The sequence below is a fragment of the Mirounga leonina genome, unplaced genomic scaffold (genome assembly GCF_011800145.1).
Source record: "Mirounga leonina isolate KUSES-001 unplaced genomic scaffold, KU_Mleo_1.0 Mir_82, whole genome shotgun sequence".
NCBI lineage: Eukaryota > Metazoa > Chordata > Mammalia > Carnivora > Phocidae > Mirounga > Mirounga leonina.
The window spans coordinates 12810822-12834540 of NW_023270825.1; the positions used below are offsets into that span (position 1 = coordinate 12810822).

A 23719-nucleotide genomic window follows, 5' to 3' on the forward strand; every position below is an offset into this window, starting at 1 on the left:
GTGGTAGATCTAATAGGTAAATTCAGCAAGGTTACAGAATTCAAGATCGGTCAGTATTCAGTAATCTATTGTATTTTTTAAGGATTTTTTATTTATTTTGGGGGGGAGGGGCAAAAGGAGAGGGAGAGAGAATCTCCAGCAGACTCCCCGCTGAGCAAGGAGCCCAGCATGGGGCTCGATCCCATGGCCCCAAAATCATGAGCTGAGCTGAAATCAAGAGTCGGACACTTAACCTACTGAGCCATGCAGGTGCCCCCAAAATCTATAGCAATGAACAAAAGGAAATTGAAATTAGAACAATACCATTTACAACACAGTAAATATGAAATACTTAAGGGTAAATCTGAGAAAAGGTTTGCAAGGCATGTACACTGAAAACTACAAATCATTGTCAAGAGATGTTAAAGACCTACATAAATGAAGAGACATGTTGTGATCATGGGTCAGAAAACTCATATGGTTAAGATGCCAGTTCTCCCCAAATTGATCTATAAATTCAACATAATCTCAGTCAAAATCCCAGCCAACTTAAAAATATATATATTGACAAGCAGATTTTATATGGAAATGAAAAAGACTAAGATTAACCAAGAAAACTGATAAAAGAGAACACAATTGGAACACTAACACTACTTTCAAGATTTATAAAGGTATGGGAGTCAAGACAGGGTGATACTGGCGTAAATATAGACAAATGGCTCATTGGCACAGCACAGAGAGTCCAGGAAAGATTGTGCCCATCTGATTTTTCAAAAAGTGCAAAGGCAAATCTTTGATAAGTGGTACCAGCATACTTGGCTCTCTATCTATACAGAAGTAAACGTCAATCTCTACCTTGCAACATGTACAAAGATGATTTTCAAATGGATCATAGACCTAGATGTAAAACCTAACCCTATAAAAGTTTTACAAGAACATATAAGGAAAAAAAAACCTTTGTAGCCTCAGGCTGGGCAAAGATTTCTTAGATATGAAGCCCAAAGCACAATTTAGAGGAGAAAATATTGATAAATTTGATTTCATCAAAATTCAAGATTTCTAATCTTCAAAAGACCTGTTAAGAGAATGACGAAACTTCATAGCTGAAAGAAAATATTAGCAAATCACATATCTGATAGAAAACTTGTATTCACAATACATAAAGAACTCTCAAAACTCAGTAATAAGAAAACAAGCAACCCAATAAAAATGGATAAAAGATTTTAATAGACATTTCACCAAAAAAGATACATGGATAACAATAAGCACATGAAAGGATAGTCAGTATCATTAGTCATTATGGAAACGCCCATCAAAACCATGAGATAAGCACTTCACACCCATTAGGATGGCTATGATAAAACAGGCAGCGATGAGTGTTGGGCAGCATGTGGAGAAACGGAACCCGCCTCCCCCCGCCCCAGCACTGTAATTTGTTGATGGGAATAGTAAGATGGTATTGCCACTTTGGAAAACAGCTTGGTATTTCTTAAATAGTTAAAAATAAATGTATTATCTGACCCAGTAATTCCACTTCTAAGTATATACCCATTAAAAGAGAATTAAAAACATATATCCACACAAAAAAACTATGAATGAATGTTCATGGCAGCATTATTCATAGTAGCCAAAAAGTGGCAACAATCCAAATGTCCATTAGTGGCAAATGGGCAGATAAAATGCAGTCTATCCATACAGGAATACAAAGAAATGGAGTACTGCTACAATTTGGATGCACATTGAAAACATTGTGCTAAGTGAAAGAAGCTAGACACAAAAGGCCACGTATTCTATGATTCTGTGTTTATGAAATGTCCAGAGAAGGTAAATCTATGGAAATAGAAAGCAAATTAGTGGTTGCCTGAAGCAGGGGGTGGGAATAGGGATTGACTTCTTTGGGGCAGAAAGGGTCATTTGGGGATGATGGGAATGTTCTCCAACTGCACTGTGTTGATGGTTACACAGCTCTGGGTTTATTAAAAGTTGTGAGGGGTGTGCTCAGAGCAGGGGGCCTGAAGAAATGGCCCCTCTGTTTACAACACACCCAAAAGGAATCTGGGTTCATTGTGACAAGGGGCACAAAACTTGTGACCTTCCTATGTACAAATACCCTACATGTTTCACAAAATTAAAAAAAAATCGAGGTTGTTGAATTATACTTAAACTAGTGAATTGTATGGCATATAAATTATCCCTCAATAGAGCTATTTAAAATAAAATGGTGGGGGCGCCTGGATGGCTCAGTCGTTAAACGTCTGCCTTCCGCTCAGGTCATGATCCCAGGATCCTGGGATCGAGCCCCGCATCGGACTCCCTGCTCCGCGGGAAGCCTGCTTCTCCCTCTCCCACTCCCTGCTTGTGTTCCCTCTCTCGCTGTCTCTCTCTCTGTCAAATAAATAAATAAAATCTTTAAAAATAAATAAAAAAGTGTACAGTAATCAGGACAGCATAATATTGGGGAAAGAATAGACAAAGAAATGAATGGAACAGAACAGAGAGGCCAGGAATATACCCATTCAACTATAGTCAACTGATTTTTGACAAAGGTGCAAAGGCAATTCAAAAGATAGTTTCTCCAACAAATCGTGCTGGGCACAACTGGACATCTACATCCAAAAGACAAAAATCTAGACACAAACAGACCTTTCACAAATGTTAACTCAGAATGGATTGTAGCCTTAAGTGTAAAATGCAAAATTGTACAATTTCTAGAAGATAACACAGAAGAAAATCTAGGTGACCTTGGGTTTGGCAGTGGGGTTTTATATACCACACCAAGATCATTGTCCATGAAAGAAAAAATTGATAGTGTAGACTGTATTAAAACCAAAAACTCGGGCGCCTGGGTGGCTCAGTTGGTTAAGCGACTGCCTTCGGCTCAGGTCGTGATCCTGGAGTCCCGGGATCGAGTCCCGCATCGGGCTCCCTGCTCAGCAGGGGGTCTGCTTCTCCCTCTGACCCTCTTCCCTCTCGTGCTCTCTGTCTCTCATTCTCTCTCTCTCAAATAAATAAATAAAATCTTTAAAAAAAAAATGCTTAAAAAAAAAAAAACCAAAAAAACAAAAACTCTCATTCTGTGAAAGACACTGTTCAGAGAATGAAAAGGCAAGTCATAGGCTGGAAGGAAATATTTGCAAATATTTGCAAATATCTGATAAATGACTTGTATCCAAAATATACAAAGAACTCTTAAAACTCAGCAATAAGAAAACAAACAACCCAATTGAAAGAAGGGCCAAAGATCTGACCAGACGCTTCACCAAAGAAAATATACTAATGGAAAATAAGCACCAGAAAAGATGTTCAGCATCATATGTCTTTAGAGAACTACAAATTAGAACAACAAGGAGACACTACTATACACCTATTAGAATGATTAAAATTGGGGCACCTGGGTGGCTCAGCTTTTTAAGCATCTGCCTTCGGCTCAGGTCATGTTCTCGGGGTCTCCTGGGATCAAGCCCCACATCGGGCTTCCTGCTTAGCAGGGAGTCTGCTTCTCCCTCTTCCTCTGCCCCTCTCCCTCTCCCCCCCACCCCATGCTCTCTCTCTCACTCATGCTGTATCTCAAATAAATAAATAAAATCTTAAAAAAAAAAGAATGACTAAAATCCAAAAAACTGATAACACCAAATGCTGACAAGGATGCTGAGCAACAGTAAGTCTCATTCATTGCTGGTGAGAATGCAAAATGGTGCAACCACTCTGGAAGACAGTTTGGCAGTTTCTTACAAAGCTAAATAGAATATTATTTCAAAGCATTTGTAAATAAAGTATATTTATTTAGCTGTTTCTTACAGAATCTCACTCCTAGTATTTACCCATTTGAGTTGAAGACTATGCTCACACAGTAACCTGCACGTGAATGTTTATAGCAGCTTTCTTCATAATTGCCACAACTTGGAATCAACCAAGTTGCCTTTCAGTGGATTAATGAATAAAGGGAATATTATGCAGGGACGAAAAGAAGTGATCAGGCCACAAGGAGACGTGGAGAGACCTTAAATGCTAAGTGAAAGGAGTGAAAGAAGCCAGTCTAAAAAGGCTGCATACTGCATGATTGCAACTGTGTGGCATTCTGGACAAGGCAAGACCATAAAGACAGTGAAGAGATGAGTGGTGGCCAGGGGTGCAGGAGGAGGCGGGTAGGGATGAATAGGTGGGGCATGGGACATTTTTAGGGCAGTGAATTTATATGTCTGGTGCGGTAATGGTGGACGCATGACATTATGAATTTGTTAAAACTCATGAACTACAGAACACCATGAACCCTAATGTGGTTTTAACTATGGACCGTAGTTAATAAAAAATAAGATTAAATAAATACTAACAAAAAAATCATCACGATGTAACACCAAAAAAATGTTTTGCTTGTTATATGCCAATTTTACCTCCATAACAGCTGTTAAAAAAATAACAAAATCTTTGAGCCATACCTTCTGTGACAGACCGGTAACCTCTGAGCTCCCAGGCACGCGGTCTGCAATTGTTGGCTCCTTGTGAATAGAAGTGGTTTCTCTTCCTTCCTGTTCGTAGAACCATTTCTCATGGCTTTTTACAGCCCGGAGGGACAATCACTGTTTGATGAGAGCAGCTTGGAAGAGGCCATTCTGGAAATGATGACACATCAAACTCTGGGTCATTTGCTGATGCTTAGTGTGTCTGGGGCCCTGTCCGGAGTGGCGTTTGCTCTGAAAGTCAGCAACTAAGCGGATGGGTGTTTGGCAGGCCGGAGACCTGAGTTCTGAGTCCTGTTGTGTTGTTACCTGGCTGCCAGGTTTGGGGCAAATCACTTACTTTACCGAGGCCCATCTCAGCTTCTTTGTACAATGAGTGGGTTTTCTGGGGGAATTTCTCTGGCTTCTTCCAGTTCCAGACCCCATTTCTGTCAATATCAAACCTTCTCCCACACTTTTGCCTGGAGTGGAATGTGTGTCTTGTGTGTATACATGTGTCCCAGGGCACTTGGCACAGCAGAAGCCCTCTTGTGTGGGGGCACCAGACGCCATCCCCGCAGTGTGCCCCCTCTCCACCCCAGGTTGTGGGTAGAGACCCAGGGCCCCGCTTGCTCCAGGCTGGTGGCCCAGGGCAGGCCCAGAGGTTGGTGGCAGCCAGGCACCAGCCGTTCCTCCCAGCGCTGTTGTTCTTTCAGCCCTTTGTGCTTTCATATATCCCAGCCTGAACTCTCTCTTGGCAAAGAGGATCTCCTCCATCTCCAAAGAAATGCCCACAAAGCAGTTCTGGTATTTTCTTAGCCCACTACTGAGCTGTGGTCTGTAATGCTATTGTGATTCCAAAACTCTAAGGCTCCAAGTTAGAAGATTTTCCTAGTAACTGAGACCCCAAGAGCATTTAACTTTTTTTTTTTTTTTATGTTGAATTAGTTAAGTGGACATTTTGGGATAGAAGATATCTTCAGCTGGTATTATGCTGTGAGCCTAGCTTTGCTTACTTTAAGGACCTTGGGACATAGTTGACTGAGAAGCTCCGTGAGGTCTGAATGGGGTCATGGTGAAGTACCTGATCAGATTCTCAACCTGGATATCAAGGTCAAATGTTCTTAATGAGGGAGGGTAAAGGGCAGAGAATCTGCTTCTTTTGACAGTTTGTGATATACTGGGACCGTCTTCAAGATTGAAAAATTGAGCTCCATGAAAAACAACTCAGCCCGGTTTTATATGTTTGATTTTTTTAGGACTTTGTTTAGAGAAGTTGCCTGTTTCCTCTTCTACCAGTAACCTCCACGTGGACCGGGAACAGGATGTCATCACCTGTTATGAGAAAGCAGGGGACATTGCGCTCCTGTACCTCCAAGAGATAGAAAGGGTAAGTGAGGACCATGTGTTTCTTCTAGTTGATAATTTTTAAAAATTTCAAATCCGACTGTAGAGAACTGTGGTCAGCCTCTGGAAAACCTCAACACATCTGCCTCTGGGTGCAAAGCTTTACTTCTATCCTTCAGTGCAAAGGAGATGCTGGTGATCATGGCACCTTGTGAAGAGTGTTTGGGAAGCATTTTAACATCCTCAGAGCAGAAGTGACAGTGTGCCCCGAAGCTGGTTAGTCATTCATGTTCTCCTACACACAGTGGGGCGAGCTGCATTTGTATTTGCATGGATGAGATGCCAACAGAATGTACATCTGGGGCTTGGGAGGTTTTACCTCAGTCGTTATGCGAAAGGTCTGCTGGGGACTCCCAGCTGACCTGCGTGGAGCGGGTGTGCATCCCCTGAGACCATCTGGGATGGCTTACTCCCAGCAGTCAGTGGTGGCCTGTGGTGGGGAATGAAACCAGCAACTGACAAGCGGGGGGCCCCGAGCAGAGACAGAGGGAGCAGGAGGCCCTGAGCTCACACCCTCAGGCAGAGGAGGTTGGAGGCTTGTCTGTTCTGAACTTGTCTCTTCAGAAGGATCACTGCTCTTTACTGTTCCTTCATCTCAGCCTCAATTTTACCATCTGTGAAAAGAGCAGAATAGTTTCTACTCCATGGAGTTCTGGTGGGGATTATAAAAGATCATGTAAATAAAGGGACTTAGCTCAGATGCAGAAACACTAGATTCTTGGTAAATGTCACTTATTTTTTACTAATAACAATGGGTTCTGACCATCTCTGCTCCTAGCAGAGTTCCCTGGCGTTCTCACCAAGGCCCGACACTGAGATTTCCCCCCCTTTACACCCAGAGACATGTCCTGTGAGATTATTTAAAATGATGAGAAATCCTGTGAGACTTTGAAAATGATCCAAGTCTTGTTTCCCATCAGTTTGGGGGGGGGGGTTCTCTGTTTCCCTAAGGATTAGAAGGGTTAGCTTTGTTCTGTTGTCAGTGTATAGATTGAAGTCATTTTTTTCCGCAAGTCTTCTCATAGTGGGTTGATGTGTGTGACGGGGATCAGAATTGCTCTGTAAGGGGCGGGCAGCACAGAGAGAAGTAGGGGAGAATGATGGGACCAGCTTTGGACCTGGCCAACACCAGCATGGATTCTAAATCACAGGTCATGATGTCTGGGAACTCAGGAAGGTACTTGACCATCTTGCCGAAATGTCCTATCAGAAGGCTGTTATGAGAAAGGGATTTTTTTGGTTATTCAGAGTTTTGGTATGATCTTTGGAGAAATGATCATGCAGCCTGCTTTTAAAATCCACACGGTCCTCACTGTGTGCCTCCTTGATAGCCAGTGCTTGGAAGTGCAGAAGTCTGCTTAGTGTAGCCAAGCTGTTCTTTTTTTCCACAGCCCTTTTGCCACGTAGAGGCCCTTGCTTTGCACCTTACTCTGCCTCCCGGCAGAGAGGAGGTGCGTCTGTTACATGTGTCTTTAACGACATGGGGATTGGCAGATCCGGATGTACTTCCTGTTGTGTTCATATATAATCACCTATTCACTGTTGGGTGCTCTGGCCAGACCATCAAGGAGACTTGTATAATCATGGGATTTTTTTTTTAAAGATTTATTTATTTATTCTGGAGAGAGAGAGAGAACATGAGCAGGACGGGCAGAGGGAGAGGGAGAGAGAGAATCTCAAGCAGACTCCACGCTGAGCACGGAGCCCGATGTGCGGCTCTGTCTCACAACTCTGAGGTCATGACCTGAGTGGAAATCAAAAGTGGGACACTTAACCGACTGCACCACCCAGATGCCCCTTATCATAGGATTTAAAAGAGATTTTTGGGTGTGGTTTTGGGGAGACAGTGGTCAGAGCATGTCAGATTTGAAGATGAAATGGAGGCCCAGACAGGGAGGACACATAGAAGTTAGGACCAAAGCTAGGACTAGAACTCTTCCGACACCCTAGTTCAGGGCCCACTCATGTCATTATCCCAGGCCGCCGCACACAAGTGCACAACTGTGTCATTTCCCACACCCTCACCTACAGAAAGTGCTCCGTAAGAATTTGGCCAAGCAAGCCATAGCTCTTGGTAGCGTGGGGAAGCTGCCTCAGCCTTGGGTGCCTCTTAGGGGTCATAGATGATTTTCACATTTCTGGCTCCGATTTTCCAGTGTGAGTTTTCCTTATGGGAAACCACTTCAGGCCTCCCCAGGTCCAGCAAGCTGGGATATTAGTACTGGGAGAGACTGAATGAACCAAATATCTGTTTTGACTGTAGTAAGAGCTCAAGAAGCCATTTGTTGATTGATGGGAGCCCTAAGGGAAAAATGACCTTCCCTAAGTGACTGCTGGGCTTGGTGGATGTTCAGGGTCTTTATGAGGTAAGATGGCATGCTATGCAGAAGATACCCACTTGGCCTTTTTTTTAAATTTTGAACTTAAAATGACTTTTAAGAATTATGCTAAATTGAAAACAGCAATGTTCGGCAATAGAATCTGAAAGAAGTAACAGACTGGGACAAGCCTAGGTATATAGTGCTTTGTTTTTCTGGGTAGGCAAGCCTTATAAGTAGAAAATCCCACACAATCTGTTCCTCTGTTGGTTCTGCTGGGCACAGGCCGTTGCTCAATGGTTTCCCTCCATTTCCCAGCCATTCCATGGTGAAGAAACTTCTGTTGGCCAGGACCTTTTGGCATTTTATTTATTGGTGTTGGTTCTTAACTTCATTCACTAGCAAGAAAAAAATGGGGAAGAATTTTTGAGGACAGATTGGAGTGTCATGGTCAAGCCACTAAATCATGTTTCTGAGGCAGCCCCATTCTCTGAATAGTGGAGATGTTTGATGATAGATTTGTTTGCTACCTGAAGAGCAATAACTCTTCAGAAAGGGGGCGACCTTGGCTGCCCCTCAAGGCAACTAACTTAAGCTGAGAGGCAGCAGAGCACAGTGGTGAAGCGATGGCCGGTGTCGGGATCCTGGATTTGCCACCTTTTAGCTGTGGGACTTTGGGCAAGTTACTCAGCCTCTCTGTGCCACCTCAGGATCCTCATCTGTAAAATAGCAATAGTGACGGCTATAAGGCTATGGTGAGGATAGAGTGGCTTAACTCACGTACTTCCTGGTATGTGGTTAGCAACAGTTAAATGTTAGCTTTGTTGTCATGTTCTGTACCCATGTCACCTGGCAGTGGACTCTTTCCTCATCTTAGAAGATTTCAGATAGTTAGAGAAAAATCTGGAATATTATAAACATGCTGTCTCATTAAAAATGTTAAGTATTTTTTAACAGAATATTTACAAAGTAATTTTTCTCAGGAGAACTTGGTCTTCCTTCTCTTGTGCAGAAGCTAATGGGACAGCATCTTGCCCCCCTGGAGTCTCGATATCATATCTGGGTTCTGGACTTCTGTTTCCCCCTGACTGTTCGACTTTGGTCCAGTTGTGTATTTCTGTGTGCTTCGGCGTTCCATTTTCATGGTGGGGCTGATACTGCCTGATTTGTCCAGGGCTAGAGAACCAGTGAGCCACCAGTGTTTTCCACCTGCTACAGGAAATTTCCGTGTGTTCTTGTCCCCCCCCACACACACCCCTGTCCAAATGTGGAGGCAGGGCCAAAGAAAATTTGAATACATGAAAGCAGGGCGATTAAATATTTGTTTAGTGTTGTCCTTGTTATATTAGGGTTATAGAGCCATCTAATTTTCTCTGCTAGTTTATTCTCTGAAGGGGAATAAAAGATACTTCTAAAATTGTGCATATACAGTGATTTAATCAAACAAATTGAATTAGAACAGAGAGGATTAGAAATGACAGAGGCTGTCCTTGATTTGTTTGTCTTCAGATGGCGGCATCATGCCAGTGGTAAATAAAGTTACCTGTCCCACAAGGAGCTTCTCATGGTGCCATGATAGGAATAAAGATGACTTCACTTTTGAATATCATAATATGAGTCCTGCCTTTGGCAAATGAAATCATCCTGTCTCTGTCCTTTGCAGGCATCAGCCAACCAGCTGGTTATGGCTTTCTTGAGCAGATGCCGTGCCAGGCTGGAACTTTACCTTCTGCTGACAGTTCACTTCTTCACACCCTATTTTAGAAAAGAAGTGAATGCTAAATTATGGGCTACCCGTTGACTTTTGACGGGCAGTTTTTGGGCTAAAGTTTTGAGGAGAAACAACTGGTCCCCAAATACTCCGGACCCCACCCGGAATTCCTCTGTTCGTCAGGGAGGATGGTCAACACGGCCGGGCCCTGACCTTCTTTCCTCCTCGATGTAGGGGGACTCGCAGCCGCAGAGCTGGATTAGATTAAGGTGCATCTTGAATTCAAACGAGATGTCCCAGTAGAAGTGCTCAGCGCTGCTGATGGCAAAGGCAGGGTGTGACCCTGGGGGTCCATGTGGCCTTGCTTTGGCCTTCAAAATGTGAGACAATAAAGACAAAGATTCTTCCTTCCCGTCCCCTTTCCATCCCCTCCTTCTCCCCTTGAGCCAAAGCGGCAGGGACCCGGTTCATAGCTTAATAAACTGCTTCCTTAAAGAAATGTCAGGACACCGACCAGCCAGTAAATGTGCTCTGACTCCGGGCCTGTCCTCTGACTGACTGGGATGGGAGCCCACACACACTTAAAACTCAGAAAAGTCTAGAAACCAGAAAAGAACAGTAGCTTATTTTAATTTTCATATATTCTCAGTCTTTGCCCTCATAATTTTATAGCATTAAAGAGTTTTGTTATCTGGTTTTTTTTTTTTTTTTTTTTCCACTCAGCATTATGTCAACACTTGAAAATGTTTTCATGGAGATACAATATTTCATCAAGTGGATGGCCTCTATGATAGAATTGACTTATTGTTGGGTCTGACCTGTTGTAAATCAGGCTGCAATGCCTGCTTCCTTAGTTCTGCCCTTGCTTTCGTTGTTTCCCAAGGGCAAATTCCCACAAGGGGAGAAATTTGGGGCATTCTCATTAACTACATATTGTGTCCATTTGCTTTCTACAAGTCATGCTAATGTCTTTGCCCTTTGGCACTGGAGGAGGATAGTGTTTGCTTTGCGCTCTTGCCTGGGGTTCCTATTGTGTAAAAGTTATTTTGCTGGTTTGCTACTCGACAATGGTGCCTTGCTTGCAGTTTGGGTTTGCATTTCTTTGACTGTCGGTCAGGGTGAAATGTTTTCCTTCTATTCGCTTATGGGTTATGTTTCATTTCTTTTTGAATTACAGCATTATTGAGATGTAATTCACATACCATACCATTCACCCATTTAAAGTATGCAATTCAGTACTTTTTAATATACTTAGAGTTGTACAACTATCACCAATATTTAATTCCAGAACATTTTTGTTGCCCCACAAAGAAACCCTGTACCCACTAGCACTCCCCATTTACCTCTGATCGCCCCCAGTCTGTGCAGATTTGTATGTTCTAGACATTTCATACAAATGAAACCATATATCATGTGGTCTTTTGACTGGCTTCTTCAGCATGTCCCAGTGCTTCATTTCTTTGTACTGACAAATAATATGCCATTTTATGGATATGCTACATTGGGTTTATCCATTCATCATTTATCATTTGGATTCCTTCCACTTTTTGGCTATACTTTCAGGGATCATTTCTACAGTTCGTCATTTTTTGGCTATTATAATAATGCTTCTACAAATGTTCGTATACAAGATTCTGTATGGGCAGTGCTTTCAGTTTTCTTGGGTATATACCTAGGAGTGGAATTGTTGGGTCCTGTGGTAACTTTATGTTTTATTCCTTTCTTGTCTATGTGTATTTTCTGTCCAGTTTTTGGATGAAGTCTTTTTCTGATTATTTGAATAAAATCTATATCATAAATATATTAACTCTTTAATCATATTTGCTCTGAATATTTTCTCAGTCAGTAAATTTCCATTTTTAAGTTGCTCATACATTTTAAATCTGTATATAGTTGAACCTGATTTTTTTTATTACATTTATTTCATTGTTTTAAAGCTGAAATATTGGAATAGACTCCCTCTAGGATTTAAAAAATTTTCAATCCTTTTCCATATTTTCAAAACAACTTTTAATATCCAAATCTTCTTGGGATTTATTTTGTTGTGTGATATTAGATATGACTCTAAGTAAATGTTTTTCTCAAATTTCACTGCCACTTTAAGATGATCTTATCTCTTTTTCACATTTGCTGTCATATATTTTAAGTCATTCAATAAAATTTTAAATACAGCAGTAATTTCTGGCTTTCCTATTTTGTTCTGCTAATCTTACGTTGTACCAGTATGACACTATTCAATAAGTACTTCTTTATGATGGGTTTCGACATCTGAAAGGATTGGTAACTACATATTACTCATAGTTTTCAGACTATCCCTTGTTCTTCTCTGATGATACTTCTAGATGAATTTTAGAGTAAGTTTGTTGAGTTCTAGAAAAATCCTGTTGGGATTGGTTGGATTTTTATGAACCCGATACATAATTTGGAGAATTATATATTGTCTTCACTCATCTGTGACCACGATTATCTCTTTCCATTTTGTAAGACCTTTTGTTTCACAGATTTTAGTAGGTTTATTTTATTCCCAGATTTTTTATTTGTATTGCTTTGTGAATAGGATCATTATTTTTTAAATTACATTTTCACATATAGCAAATGCTGTTAATTTTTTAAATCACACAAACATTTGCTGAGTGCTTTTTTTTTTTTTTTTTTCATTCAGAGAGAGAGAGTAGAGCACAAGTAGGGGTGAGGGTCAGAGATAGGGAGAGGCAGACTCCCCGCTGAGCAGGGAGCCCCATGCAGGGCTGGATCCCAGGACCCTGGGATCATGACCTGAGCTGAAGGCAGATGCTTCACCGACTGAGCCACCCAGGCGCCCCTATTGAGTGCTGTCTATGTTCTGCACTGTGTTTCACACCAGGGGCACTGGAATGAATAAGCCACAGAGCCTGTCCTTAGGAAACATATGATCTAACGGGGACCCAGGTCCATAACCAGTGTGGGCAGTGCTTTGGTGGGGAACACTCAGGACTCTGCAAGCCCAGAGAAGTGTCTTGGTGGATCAGCCTGGTAGTTCAGGGATGGTTCCTAAAAGAGGGGACACCTGAGCTGAATTTTGAAGGTCGACAAGGGTAGCAACATAGGAATATTAGCCACAATACTGAATTCTATAAAAATAGGTTGATTCTTTTCATTTTTCTAAGAATATGAATATATGGCAGAGGAATGATTTTTGTTGTTGTTCCTTCCTGTCTAATATTTTCCATTTTATCTCTCTCACACCCTATCTCCAGATTTTCCAGAACAATGTTAAAAAATAAAAGTGGTAGAAAAATGTCCTTATTTTGTTCCTACTTGAAGGTAACTCTTTAATATATCTCCATTAAGGATTATAATGCTTATATGCTCCTTAAGTTTCCACTTACAATTCGTAACAATCACGTCAGGTATATATTATTATCCCCATTACACAGATGAGGACAGTGAAGGTCTGAAAGGTTGAAGGAATTGTCCTAAGTCCACAAGTGGTGAGGAGTATCAGAACCTGACATTGAACCTGGGTCTTTTGACCTAAAGTCTTTGGCCTCTGCCCCCTTACTGTCATGCCTCCTTAGTCACTAGGTGACTAGGTGTATGCTTTTGCCAAAGCAGGATACACTTGTTAAGGATGCTTGTTGGCAGTCCTCTTGCAGGGAAGTGTTTATCCTCAGAACAAGTGGTGGCTTCGACACTGCCAAACAATGCTCCTGCCCAGGCCCATGTGTTAGAGGCTCTTCGTGAAGAAGGGATGAAATCCAAGATGCTTAGACTTAAGGGTAAACCCCGAGCTAAGCTATTCTCTCTGCCTCTCCCCTTGTGTCTTTCCCATTCTTCCCATTTATAACCTAAAGCCTCATACTGGCAGCTCTGACCTCTTGTCTTTTGGACTTTGTTCTGCAAGCAAAGGCAGAGTGATGGGACAAAGGGGAAGGAGCTGGACTGCAGAGTCAGGTGGACCTGAGTTTCAGCACCAACTCTAACACTTAGCCATGCAGTTTGGGCAACTCACCCAGTGGAACAAAGCCTCGTTTCCTCCTTTAATGAAGAGAGGATAGTAGTGTGTATCTCAGTGGCTTTTTGTGGGGGAATAAATGAGAGAGCCTATGTGCCTACATAGTGCCTAGTGCATAGTAGGTTACTTTCTTATTGCTTTTTTTCTGCATTTCTGATTGGTCTTGCAAATTCATTCATTCATTATGGACTTCATTCATTTCTGATGTATATTGAATGCTTTCCCTGCACCAAACATTGCAGTAGACATTGAACATATTAGTAAATTAAATAGATGTGGCCCTGACTTTGTGGACGTTTCAGCACCATAGAGGGAGACAGCCAGTAATCAAGGAAAAAAAATGCAATGAAGTAATAGGACAGGCTACTGTGAGAGGGAATAATAGAGGCAGACCTATGTGATGTTAGGTGGCCAGAGAAGGCCCTTCCAACAAGGTGACAAATCAAGTTGACACCTGAAGGATGAGAAAGATCACAAGGGTAACATGACCCAGATTGTGTTATGGAAAGTTATTCAGACTGCTTGTGGGAAGTGGGAAGAAGAAAAAGAGCAAGAGATGACATGGAGACTCCATTTAGGAGACTGTTGTGGAAATCTCATAGGAAGTGATGGTAGCTTCCTTGAAGGTAATGGTTATAGAAATGGATAGATACAGACATATTTGAGAAATAATTAGGGACATGGTAATAGATTAGAGAGTGTCAGGGTGTCAAGCCTCACACCCCCACCCCCTCCCCAGTGTCTGATTTGGGCAGCTTAGTGGATGTTATTTATTAAGATGGGATAACTAGAGAATTATGTTTTGGGGTGAACCTGAGCTTCTAGGAGCTTTAATCATGCTCAGAGTTTTCCTGGGAGTGGAAATTAGGTGGTTCTTGTCCCCAGAAGACATTCTATGAGCTAGGAGGGAGATGCCCAGAAAGGACCCCTTGAGGATAAGCCTCATCCCTGAGCTCTAGGTATATAGACCCTTCTTAAGACCAAGGCTGGACCAGGAAAATCCAAGAATTTCTCTGTCCCACCATCAGCCATGTAACAAACACAGCACCAAGTAACAAGTAACGATAGAATACTGCTGGGAAAGGGGCATGACATTGGAGAGAAATCCCCTGTGTAGCCCAAGCATACAGGGACTGCTGAAAATAGGATGGAACAGAAACACTGAGAAAAACCTTCTGGCATCCCAGGTCCCAGAGTAAGCACAAGTTAGTAGCCTACTACTTGAGGAATTTGAAGTCTGTGGTGCATTGGAGGTAATTATAGAAACAACAAAACCCAGCCCAACTTCAACTACTGACTAGATTGACTCAGTCCCCCACATCTGTTGCCCACTTTCAGGTATAAATATTATTTACCTCAGTCTGTTTCTCTACACACAATCTTCAATGTTGAATTTAAAAATATGAGATGTACACAAATGCACATACAAACAGGAATAAGCAAACTCTGTAAAGAGCAATAAACAAAACCAAACCCAGAAGTGACCCAGGTGTTGGAGCTATCAGATAGGAGCTTAAAAATATCAACAAATAATGTGTTAGAGGATATTGTGGAAAAAGTATACAACATACATAAAGAGATGGGAATTTCAGCAGAGAGATAGAAACTACAAAAATGTAAAATTGAAATGCTAGAAATAATAAAACATGATATAAGAGATGAAGAGATTTTTTTTTTTTAAGATTTTATTTTGGGGGCACCTGGGTGGCTCAGTCAGTTAAGCATCCCACTCCTGGTTTTGGCTCAGGTCATGTTTTCATGGGTCATGGGATTGATCCCCATGTTGGTCTCCATGCTCAGCAGGGAGTCTGCTTGAAGATTCTCTTCTTTGCCCCTTCCTCCACTCACATGCGTGTGCTCTCTCTCTGTCTCTAAAATAAATAAATAAATCCTTTTTAAAAAGGGTTTTATTTTTAAGTAATCTCTACCCCCCAACATGGGACTCAAACTTACAACCCCAAGATCAAGAGTCATGTGCTCTCCAGGTGCCCCAAGATGAATCAGTTTTTTTGATGGCTTATTAGAATACTGGGCACAGCTAAGAAAATATCTTTCAGTTGAAGATAGGTTAATAGAGATGACTCAAAAAGAAAAAAAAAAGTGGGGAAAAGCCAAATCAGAGCATCCAAGAAATACAGAAAAAATATGTATTTGGTGTCCCAAAAGGAGAAGAGAGAGAAACTGAAACAGAAGAAATATTTGAAGAGAAAAAATGGCTGAGAGTTTTTCAAAATTACTGAAACACAACAAACCACATATCCAAGAATCTCAGAGGACCCCAAGCAGGATAAACAGAAACATACACTTAGACATATTGTAGTTAAACTATTGAAAATCAAAGACAGAATCATGAAGGAAGCCAGAGAAAAAGAAACTTTAAATACAGAAGAATAAAACTAATAGTTACAACAGATTTGTCATTAGAAACTATGCAAGTTAGAAGACATCAGAGAGGGGCACCTGGGTGGCTCAGTCGTTAAATGTCTGCCTTCGGCTCAGGTCATGATCCCAGGGTCCTGGGATCGAGCCCTGCATCGGGCTCCCTGCTCCGCAGGAAGCCTGCTTCTCCCTCTCCCACTCCCCCTGCTTGTGTTCCCTCTCTCACTGTGTCTCTCTCTGTCAAATCAATAAATAAAATCTTTAATAAAAAAAAAAAGAAGACATCAGAGAGATGCCTTTAAAGTACTGGATGAAAAATTTCAAAACACCTTTGAAGAAAGAAGACAAGACTTTTTTTTTTATAGGACAAACAAAAGTTAAAAGAATGCAACAGACTTGCATAACAAGAAATGTTGAAGTTCAAGCAGAAGAAAATAAAGATACGTACAATGAAATGAAGATCATCATAAATGGTGACAATGAGCATACAGACTTTTTTCTATTTTTAATTTTAAAAAATATAATTGACCACCTAAACCGACAATAATAACAACGTATTGTGGGATATATAACATAGGAGTAAGATGCATGACAACCATAGCACAAAAGATGGGGGACTAAACGTAAGTATACTGTTATAAAGTGTTTATACTATATATGAATTGGTGTATTATTGTTTTTTTTTTTAAGATTTTATTTATTTATTTGAGAGACAGAGAGCATGAGAGGGAGGAGGGTCAGAGGGAGAAGCAGACTCCCTGCCGAGCAGGGAGCCCAATGCGGGACTCGATCCAGGGACTCCAGGATCATGACCTGAGCTGAAGGCAGTCACTTAACCAACTGAGCCACCCAGGCGCCCGGTGTATTATTGTTTGGAACATAGACTGTGATAAGCCAAAGAGCTATATTGTATACCGTTCAGCAGCCAAGCGGGGGGAGGGTGGGGGGGCATGGGTGGATGGACAGATAGACAAACATAATTAACCACTCATTAGTGGAAATGAAATGGAATCATCATTCCAAAAAAGCAGAATGAGAGGGAAAAAAGGAACAAAGAACAGATGGGAAAATAAAAAAACAACAAACAAGATGATTCCAGTCATGCCAATAGTTACATTAAATGTAATTGGTCTGAACAATTAAAAGGAAGAGATTTTCAGATTGGATGAAAATGCAAGGCCTAATATATGCTATCTATAAGAAAGCCATTTAAAATTAATATATAGGTAGGCAAAAAGTAAAATTATATACCATGTAAACAATAATCAAAACAAAGCTAGGGTGACTATTACATCAGAGAGTAGAATTTAGAACAAGGAATATTTACAGGTGATAAAGAGAGATGTTACATAACAAAGGGGTCAATTAATCAACAAGACATTGTAATTCTAAAAGTGTATGTAGCTAATAATAGAGCTTCTAAATGTCTAAAACAAAATATATAGAAGAATTTATACCATTAAATGTATATATTAGAAAGGAAAAAAATTCAAATCAGTGGTGTAAATTTCCAATTCAAGAAACTAGAAAAAGAACAAATTAAAGCCAAAGCAAGCAAAAGGGAGGAGTAATAAAGATCAGAACAAAAATCAATGAAATAGAAGAGATAAAAAGAGAAAATCAGTGAAACTAAAATAGATTCTTTTAAAAGATCCATAAAATTTGTGAACTATTAACAAGGTTGAACAAGAATAAAAGAGAGAAGAAACAAATTACCAACACCCAAGAAGAGGAGACAGTACTATAGATTCATAAACATTAAAAGGCTGCAAGGGAAGGGGCACCTGGCTGGCTCAGTCAGTGGAGCATGTGACTCTTGATCTTGGGGTTGTGAGTTTGAGCCCCATGTTGGGTGTAGAGATTACTTAAAAAAATAAAATCTTAAAAAAAAGGTGGTAAGGGAAAATTATGACCAACTTTATGCCAATAAATGTGATCACTTAAAAAAAAATGACAGATTCCCTGAAAGACACAAACTATTGAAGTTCACTTAAGAAGAAAGAGATAACCCAAATATTCCTGTGTCTAGTAAAGAAATTGAATTTGTAGTTAAAAACCTTCGCAGAAAGAAAACTACAGGTCAAGTTGACTTTATTGGTGAATTCTACCAAACATTAAAGGAAGAAATGATAGCAATACTATAAAAACTTCCAGCATACAAAAGAGGAGGAAAACATTCCCTAACTCATTTTATGAGACTGATATCTCTTATGAATATAGATGCAGATATCCTCAACAAAATATCAGCAAACTGAGTCCAACAACATATAGAAAGGATTATATATCATGACTGAGCAAGATTCATTTCAGGAATGCAAGTTGACTTAACATGTGAAAATCAATTAATGTAATATATCAGTAAAATAAAAGACAAAATCTGCATGATAATGGTAATTTCGGGAGATGTAGAGAAAACATTTGACAAAACCCAACACTGTTTTGTGATAGGAATAGAGGTTCACATCTTCACCCTGATAGAAGGCACATATGAAAAACCCACATCTAAAACATATATAATGGTGAAAGACTGGATTTTTCCCCCTAAGATCAGGATTAAGACAAGGATGTCTGCTCTCACTACTTCTATTCAGTATTGTAGTAGAAGTTCTAACCAATGCAATTAGGCAAGATAAAGAAATAAAAGGCATCTAGGTTGAAAAGGGAGAAGTAAGACTATCTCAATTTGCAGATGACATGATCTTGTATACAGAAGATCCTAAGGAATTCACACATACAGACCCTATTTTAACTAGTAAGTGATTTCAGCAAGGTTATAGAATACAAGGTCAATATAAAAACTACACTTTTATTTCTCTACACTAACAATCTGAGAATGAAATTAAGAAAACAATTCCATTTATAATAGCATCAAAAGATGAAAATATATCTCACTGATATGAGGAATTCTTAATCTCAGGAAACAAACTGAGTTTTGCTGGAGTGGTGGGGGGTGGGAGGGATGGGGTGGCTGGGTGATAGACATTGGGGAGGGTATGTGCTATGGTGAGCACTGTGAATTGTGTAAGACTGTTGAATCACAGACCTGTACCTCTGAAACAAATCATACATTATATGTTAAAAAAGAAAAAAAAGATGAAAATACATGGGAATAATAGAAAGAAGTGCAAACCTTATACCCTGAAAACTACAAATCACTGTTGAAAGAAATTAAAGAAAACCTAAATAAATGGGAAGACATCCCACTTTTATGGAGCAAAAGACTTAATTTGTTCAGATATATCTGTATATCTATACTCTCTCCACGTGCACACGCATACATACATATAATAAATATAAGATCTATTTTTAACTTCAGGACAAGTGCCCAGACCTTTAATGACTATGTGTAAAAAAACACATTTTTTCTGAAGTTGAGTGATTACTTTGGTCACAGTTTCTCCTGTTAAATTTAATTAAAATTAAATGTAACAGTTTACATTTAAAACTGGCATGCATAACACAATCTCAGTTTTTGGAAAATGATTTTTATCTTTCTTTCCTTGATACGTATGTATAGGGATACCTGGGTTATCGTTCAATAAATGTTAACTAGTTGTTTCTGTGTGGTGGAGTTTTGAGATGATTTTTTATTTTCTTTCTGTGCTGTACTGAATTGGTTTTGCTTTAAAGTAATCACAGCATTTTTAAAAATTAAAAGCTATGCTTGAAAGCCAATGAAGGCTAATATTTTCAAAGGTTAAGTGTTGGGCCTCCAAGTAGAGATGTCAAGGAAGTAGTTGAATATATGAGTCTAGTGTTCGATGGGAAAGTCTGCAGTAGAGAGGATAACTTTGGGAGTGGGCAGCATAGAGATGATTTCTGAAACTCAGAGGAATGGGTAAGCTCATCCTCTTGTAAGAGAGACTTACAAGAGCCCGCGCTCTTTGCATGTGCAGCACTTGGAGGATGCGTTGGGGAGGAGCCTGCAGTTGAGCCAAAAATGACAGTTCGCAGGGGTAGGAGGAACACCTACCTCTTAGCACTCACAGAGCCAAGTGCTAAGTCGGGAAGGAGCCAGGCAGTTTTGATAAGATGTTGGGATGCAGTTCAAATGCAAGGGTTGCCCACCTGGATTTCATCCCACAACATCTGTTCATTGTGCACTTGTCTTTGCTGTTTCCCGAAGCTCGAAAGTTAGAGAAGCAGGAATTGCTTCCACTCCATACAGAGAATAATTCTGAGACCTCTAGAACGTTTGGGCTTTGGCTTACAGCTGGGTCTTTGAAGGGCTGCTGACTTTCAGCAGATGTGGACAGCATGTTTGGAGAACACTTGTAGGGTTTTTAAATGGGCTACAAGTGGCTTCTGTTTGATAAATGCTTTGTTTGACTTGCCAGTTTAAAGCTGGTAGCTTCTCTAATAGCAGGTATGTGTTTACCTTTCACTATAACCCACTCGCTTGAAGGTCTTGCTCCTGATTAGTTGGCAGTCTTTCTTGTGGGGCTAAAAATTTAGACCTTTAAAAGCTCATTATCTGTTGACAAAAGATCAAGTTTTGGGAGAGAGAGAGCTTAGTTTGTTTTTCTCCGAGCTCCCCTTGAGAGTCCATAGGCCTTGGCTTTGAAGCCTCAGGAGTTCACCCTCCCTGGGGAATTTCGGGGCCCATGCCAATCACAGCGCTTCTCAGCTCAGCTTCCTTTGGAGTTCATCGAGCTTATGTAGGGCTGGAGCTGCCGTCAGCCTGTCCGTGATCTCTGCCATTGGTGGATGATGACTTCTCCGGCCTGTTGCTGGGACCTGTTTCTGTCTCACTCAGACTCTCTGTCAACATCCTGGCACCCAGCAGAGCCCTCAGTGCTCCGCCTGGCACTGAGCACCCCTCAGCACCCTTCCGTTCCAGGAGAGCCCCGCATGCCCGGCTCAGAGGTGTCATTCTCTCAGCTGTCCTAATCTTTGCGCTCACTTCTGCACCAGTCCCCATGCACCGATGTTGGTGTGAGGAAGCTGATTTGTCAGGTTGTCAGGTCGTGCAGCGCGTGTAGAGATGCGGTTTGAAGGGACTAGGCTTGGATATGGATCTGATTAGTTTTCCGATTTTCTCCCCTTCCAGGTAATACTTACCAATATTCAAAACAGAAGCCCTAAGCCCGGCCCTGCTCCCCACGATCAAGAACTAGGTTTTTTCCTAGAAACAGGACTTCAGAGAGCCCATGTCCTCTATTTCAAAAATGGGTAAGCCTTCTTCGTTTTTTAACTCAGGTTCCTAAAGAAGGAAAATAGAAAGCCTCACCATGCTGTCTCCGGTTTAGCTATTGTATAAAAGCAATTTTGAACATGAACTGCGATTGGAAGAGTTTTTTAAAATCATGAATGTAGGCTCTTTTGTCTCTTCTCCCCTGGCTCTCTCCCTTTGCCATGAGGTCTGAACGTGGGAGAAGGGAGGAAGGAGGCCTCCTTTGTGAGGAGGAGTCTCAGGTTCGAAGCTCCAGCCAGCGGGTGGGTCTGCTGGGAGCGAGCTTTCTGCCACCCCTCCTCCTCAGCAGTGGTACCACACAGACCAGCCCCTGCTGTTGGGGGACGAGTCAGTGACTTGGAAATCTCAGCACACAGGGTCATCTCCTGAGCAGCTTCTCAGTTCAGAGAATTGGGTCTGCCAAATCTCCAACGGTTTTTAGGAAAGTGAGGGTGGTTCTGACATCACACGGGCACATTTTCCACTTGAGCTGCCTTTGCAAAGGATTTAGGAAAGTTTACTGACGTGAACGTGAGGTATAGCTCTCTGGTCATTTGACATTTGTTTTCCTTTTTGTGTTGCTCTTATGAGGAAAGTGATGATTCTGTTACAGATCTCTTCAGCTGTCCCTTGTTTTGACCTTGTGCTGCAGGATAGATGTGCATGAAGACCCACAGTAGGTATCTGGCTTCTCCGTAGCTCCTCGTAGGCCTGTTCCTCTTCCTCTAGGAATAGCCAAGTAGCGCTTGGAACCACAGAGGGGACATGAGTCCCAGCCTTTGGATAAATGAACGGTGGAGTTGCTCCCTCTTCATTTTCAAGAACTTCAAACCTTGGGGCATAGCTCATGGGAGTGGCATTTCTTCTGTTTGCTGGCTCAGAGCCACATGCAAACATTTCTCATTTGTTGCCTGCAAATGCTTATTTCTTCAAATCTCGTTAAACTGTTGGTGGAGAAGGCCTGCTTGGCTCCAAAGACCATTGGTTCAGATCGGCATGGCGTGTGAAAGGGCACAATAACACCCCAAGGTTTGGACTAGCTTGAGGCCTTGGTGGCCAGGAGGATGCTTCCAAGTTTGATCTCATCTGCCACTGACTGAGATCATCTGAGCAATAGTGCATGTCCTCTAAGCTGAATTTTTAGTTCTCTTTCCTATGATGCTATAAATAGAGGAACAAGGGAGCGAACACGGAATATTTTTTTGAGTGATTTGTTTCTTCTCCCTTTTAACAATAAATGGTGGTCATCACAGAGGAACCCCAACCTTGCTCTCTCTCCCTCTAACCTGTAAGTGTATGTGGTTGACTCCCATCTGCAAGTCCGGAGGCAGGAGTGTATTCCCTTGGGGCTCTCAGGGGTGCCGAACCAATACCTTCTATTGAAAGCGTTTTGTGTAAGATTGGTAAAGGTGGACTGGATAATTTATTTTCATCTGAAGCCTACTCACTGAAGAGGAAGAAGCTAGTCCTCTTGGGCTCTGACCTCCTGCCCTGAAATGCTGGCTGCCCACTGGAATCCAAGTAAAAAATAATGATGAGAGGTTTGTCCTAGAAGATGGATAACATGCCAGGAATTGCTTAGCGGCTCATTTCTCTTTTTATTTTACCCAAGTTCAAGGAGATTCCCATTGACATGGCCAAAGTGAAGAGACTGCTTAACTTTGAAGCCTTTTCTCCTCCTTTCTTGTCCTCTCGCTCTTCTCTTTGGGCTCCAGAGGCCAGTGATAGGGTTGGCCAGCTTCTCTAGAGGGTCCTCGCCAGCTGCAATGTCCTTTGCAGCAGTAATGAGAGATTACTTTGGGGTAGGTGGAGGTGAAGGCCAGTTCGGGGACCATAAGCTGTGGATGAAAAGAGAGAGAGCAGCAGGAGGTTTGGGCCTGTCCAGTGCTGCCAGGCTGCCTGACTTAGAGCAGTGGGTCTCTCGGGGCCCAGGAGCCCCGCCTGCGTCATTGTCAATGGACGTGCACGGCCAGGATCTCTGTGGAGTAGGTGGGGGCACGTGGAGGTAGCTGCTGTCCCTAAGCACCAATGGCTTCCCACATCCCATCTTCTGATGTGTTTGCTCCTTTTTGCTTTTCTGTACTTAATTTTTTAATTATTTTTATTTTTATTTATTTTTTAGGTGTGGGGGGAGAGAGAAAGAGTGGCAGGGAGGGGCAGAGGGAGAGGGAGAGAGAAAATCTTAAGCAGGCTCCATGCTCAGCAGGGAACCCAACATGGGGCTCGATCTCCCAACCCTGAGATCATGACCTGAGCTAAAACCAAGAGTCAGATGCTTAACCGACCAAGCCACCCAGGCGCCCCTCTGCACTTTAAAACTAT

General features: G+C 41.6%; 1 protein-coding gene and 1 non-coding gene across 7 annotated transcripts in view; both read left to right on the top strand.

The window, feature by feature from the left end:
• Window positions 1-23719, top strand: part of TTC7B (tetratricopeptide repeat domain 7B) — a 249851-nt gene that overhangs the window by 60748 nt on the left and 165384 nt on the right. For all 6 annotated transcript variants that reach the window (XM_034993223.1, XM_034993224.1, XM_034993225.1 and 3 more), the window contains 2 exons: window positions 5675-5805; window positions 21275-21396. In XM_034993223.1, coding sequence (XP_034849114.1) covers window positions 5675-5805; window positions 21275-21396 — 253 coding nt within the window. The remainder of the gene's footprint in view (window positions 1-5674; window positions 5806-21274; window positions 21397-23719) is intronic.
• LOC118002761 lies at window positions 1969-2098 on the top strand. Its single transcript, XR_004677149.1, has one exon. It is a non-coding gene; the product is annotated as a small nucleolar RNA SNORA11 (small nucleolar RNA).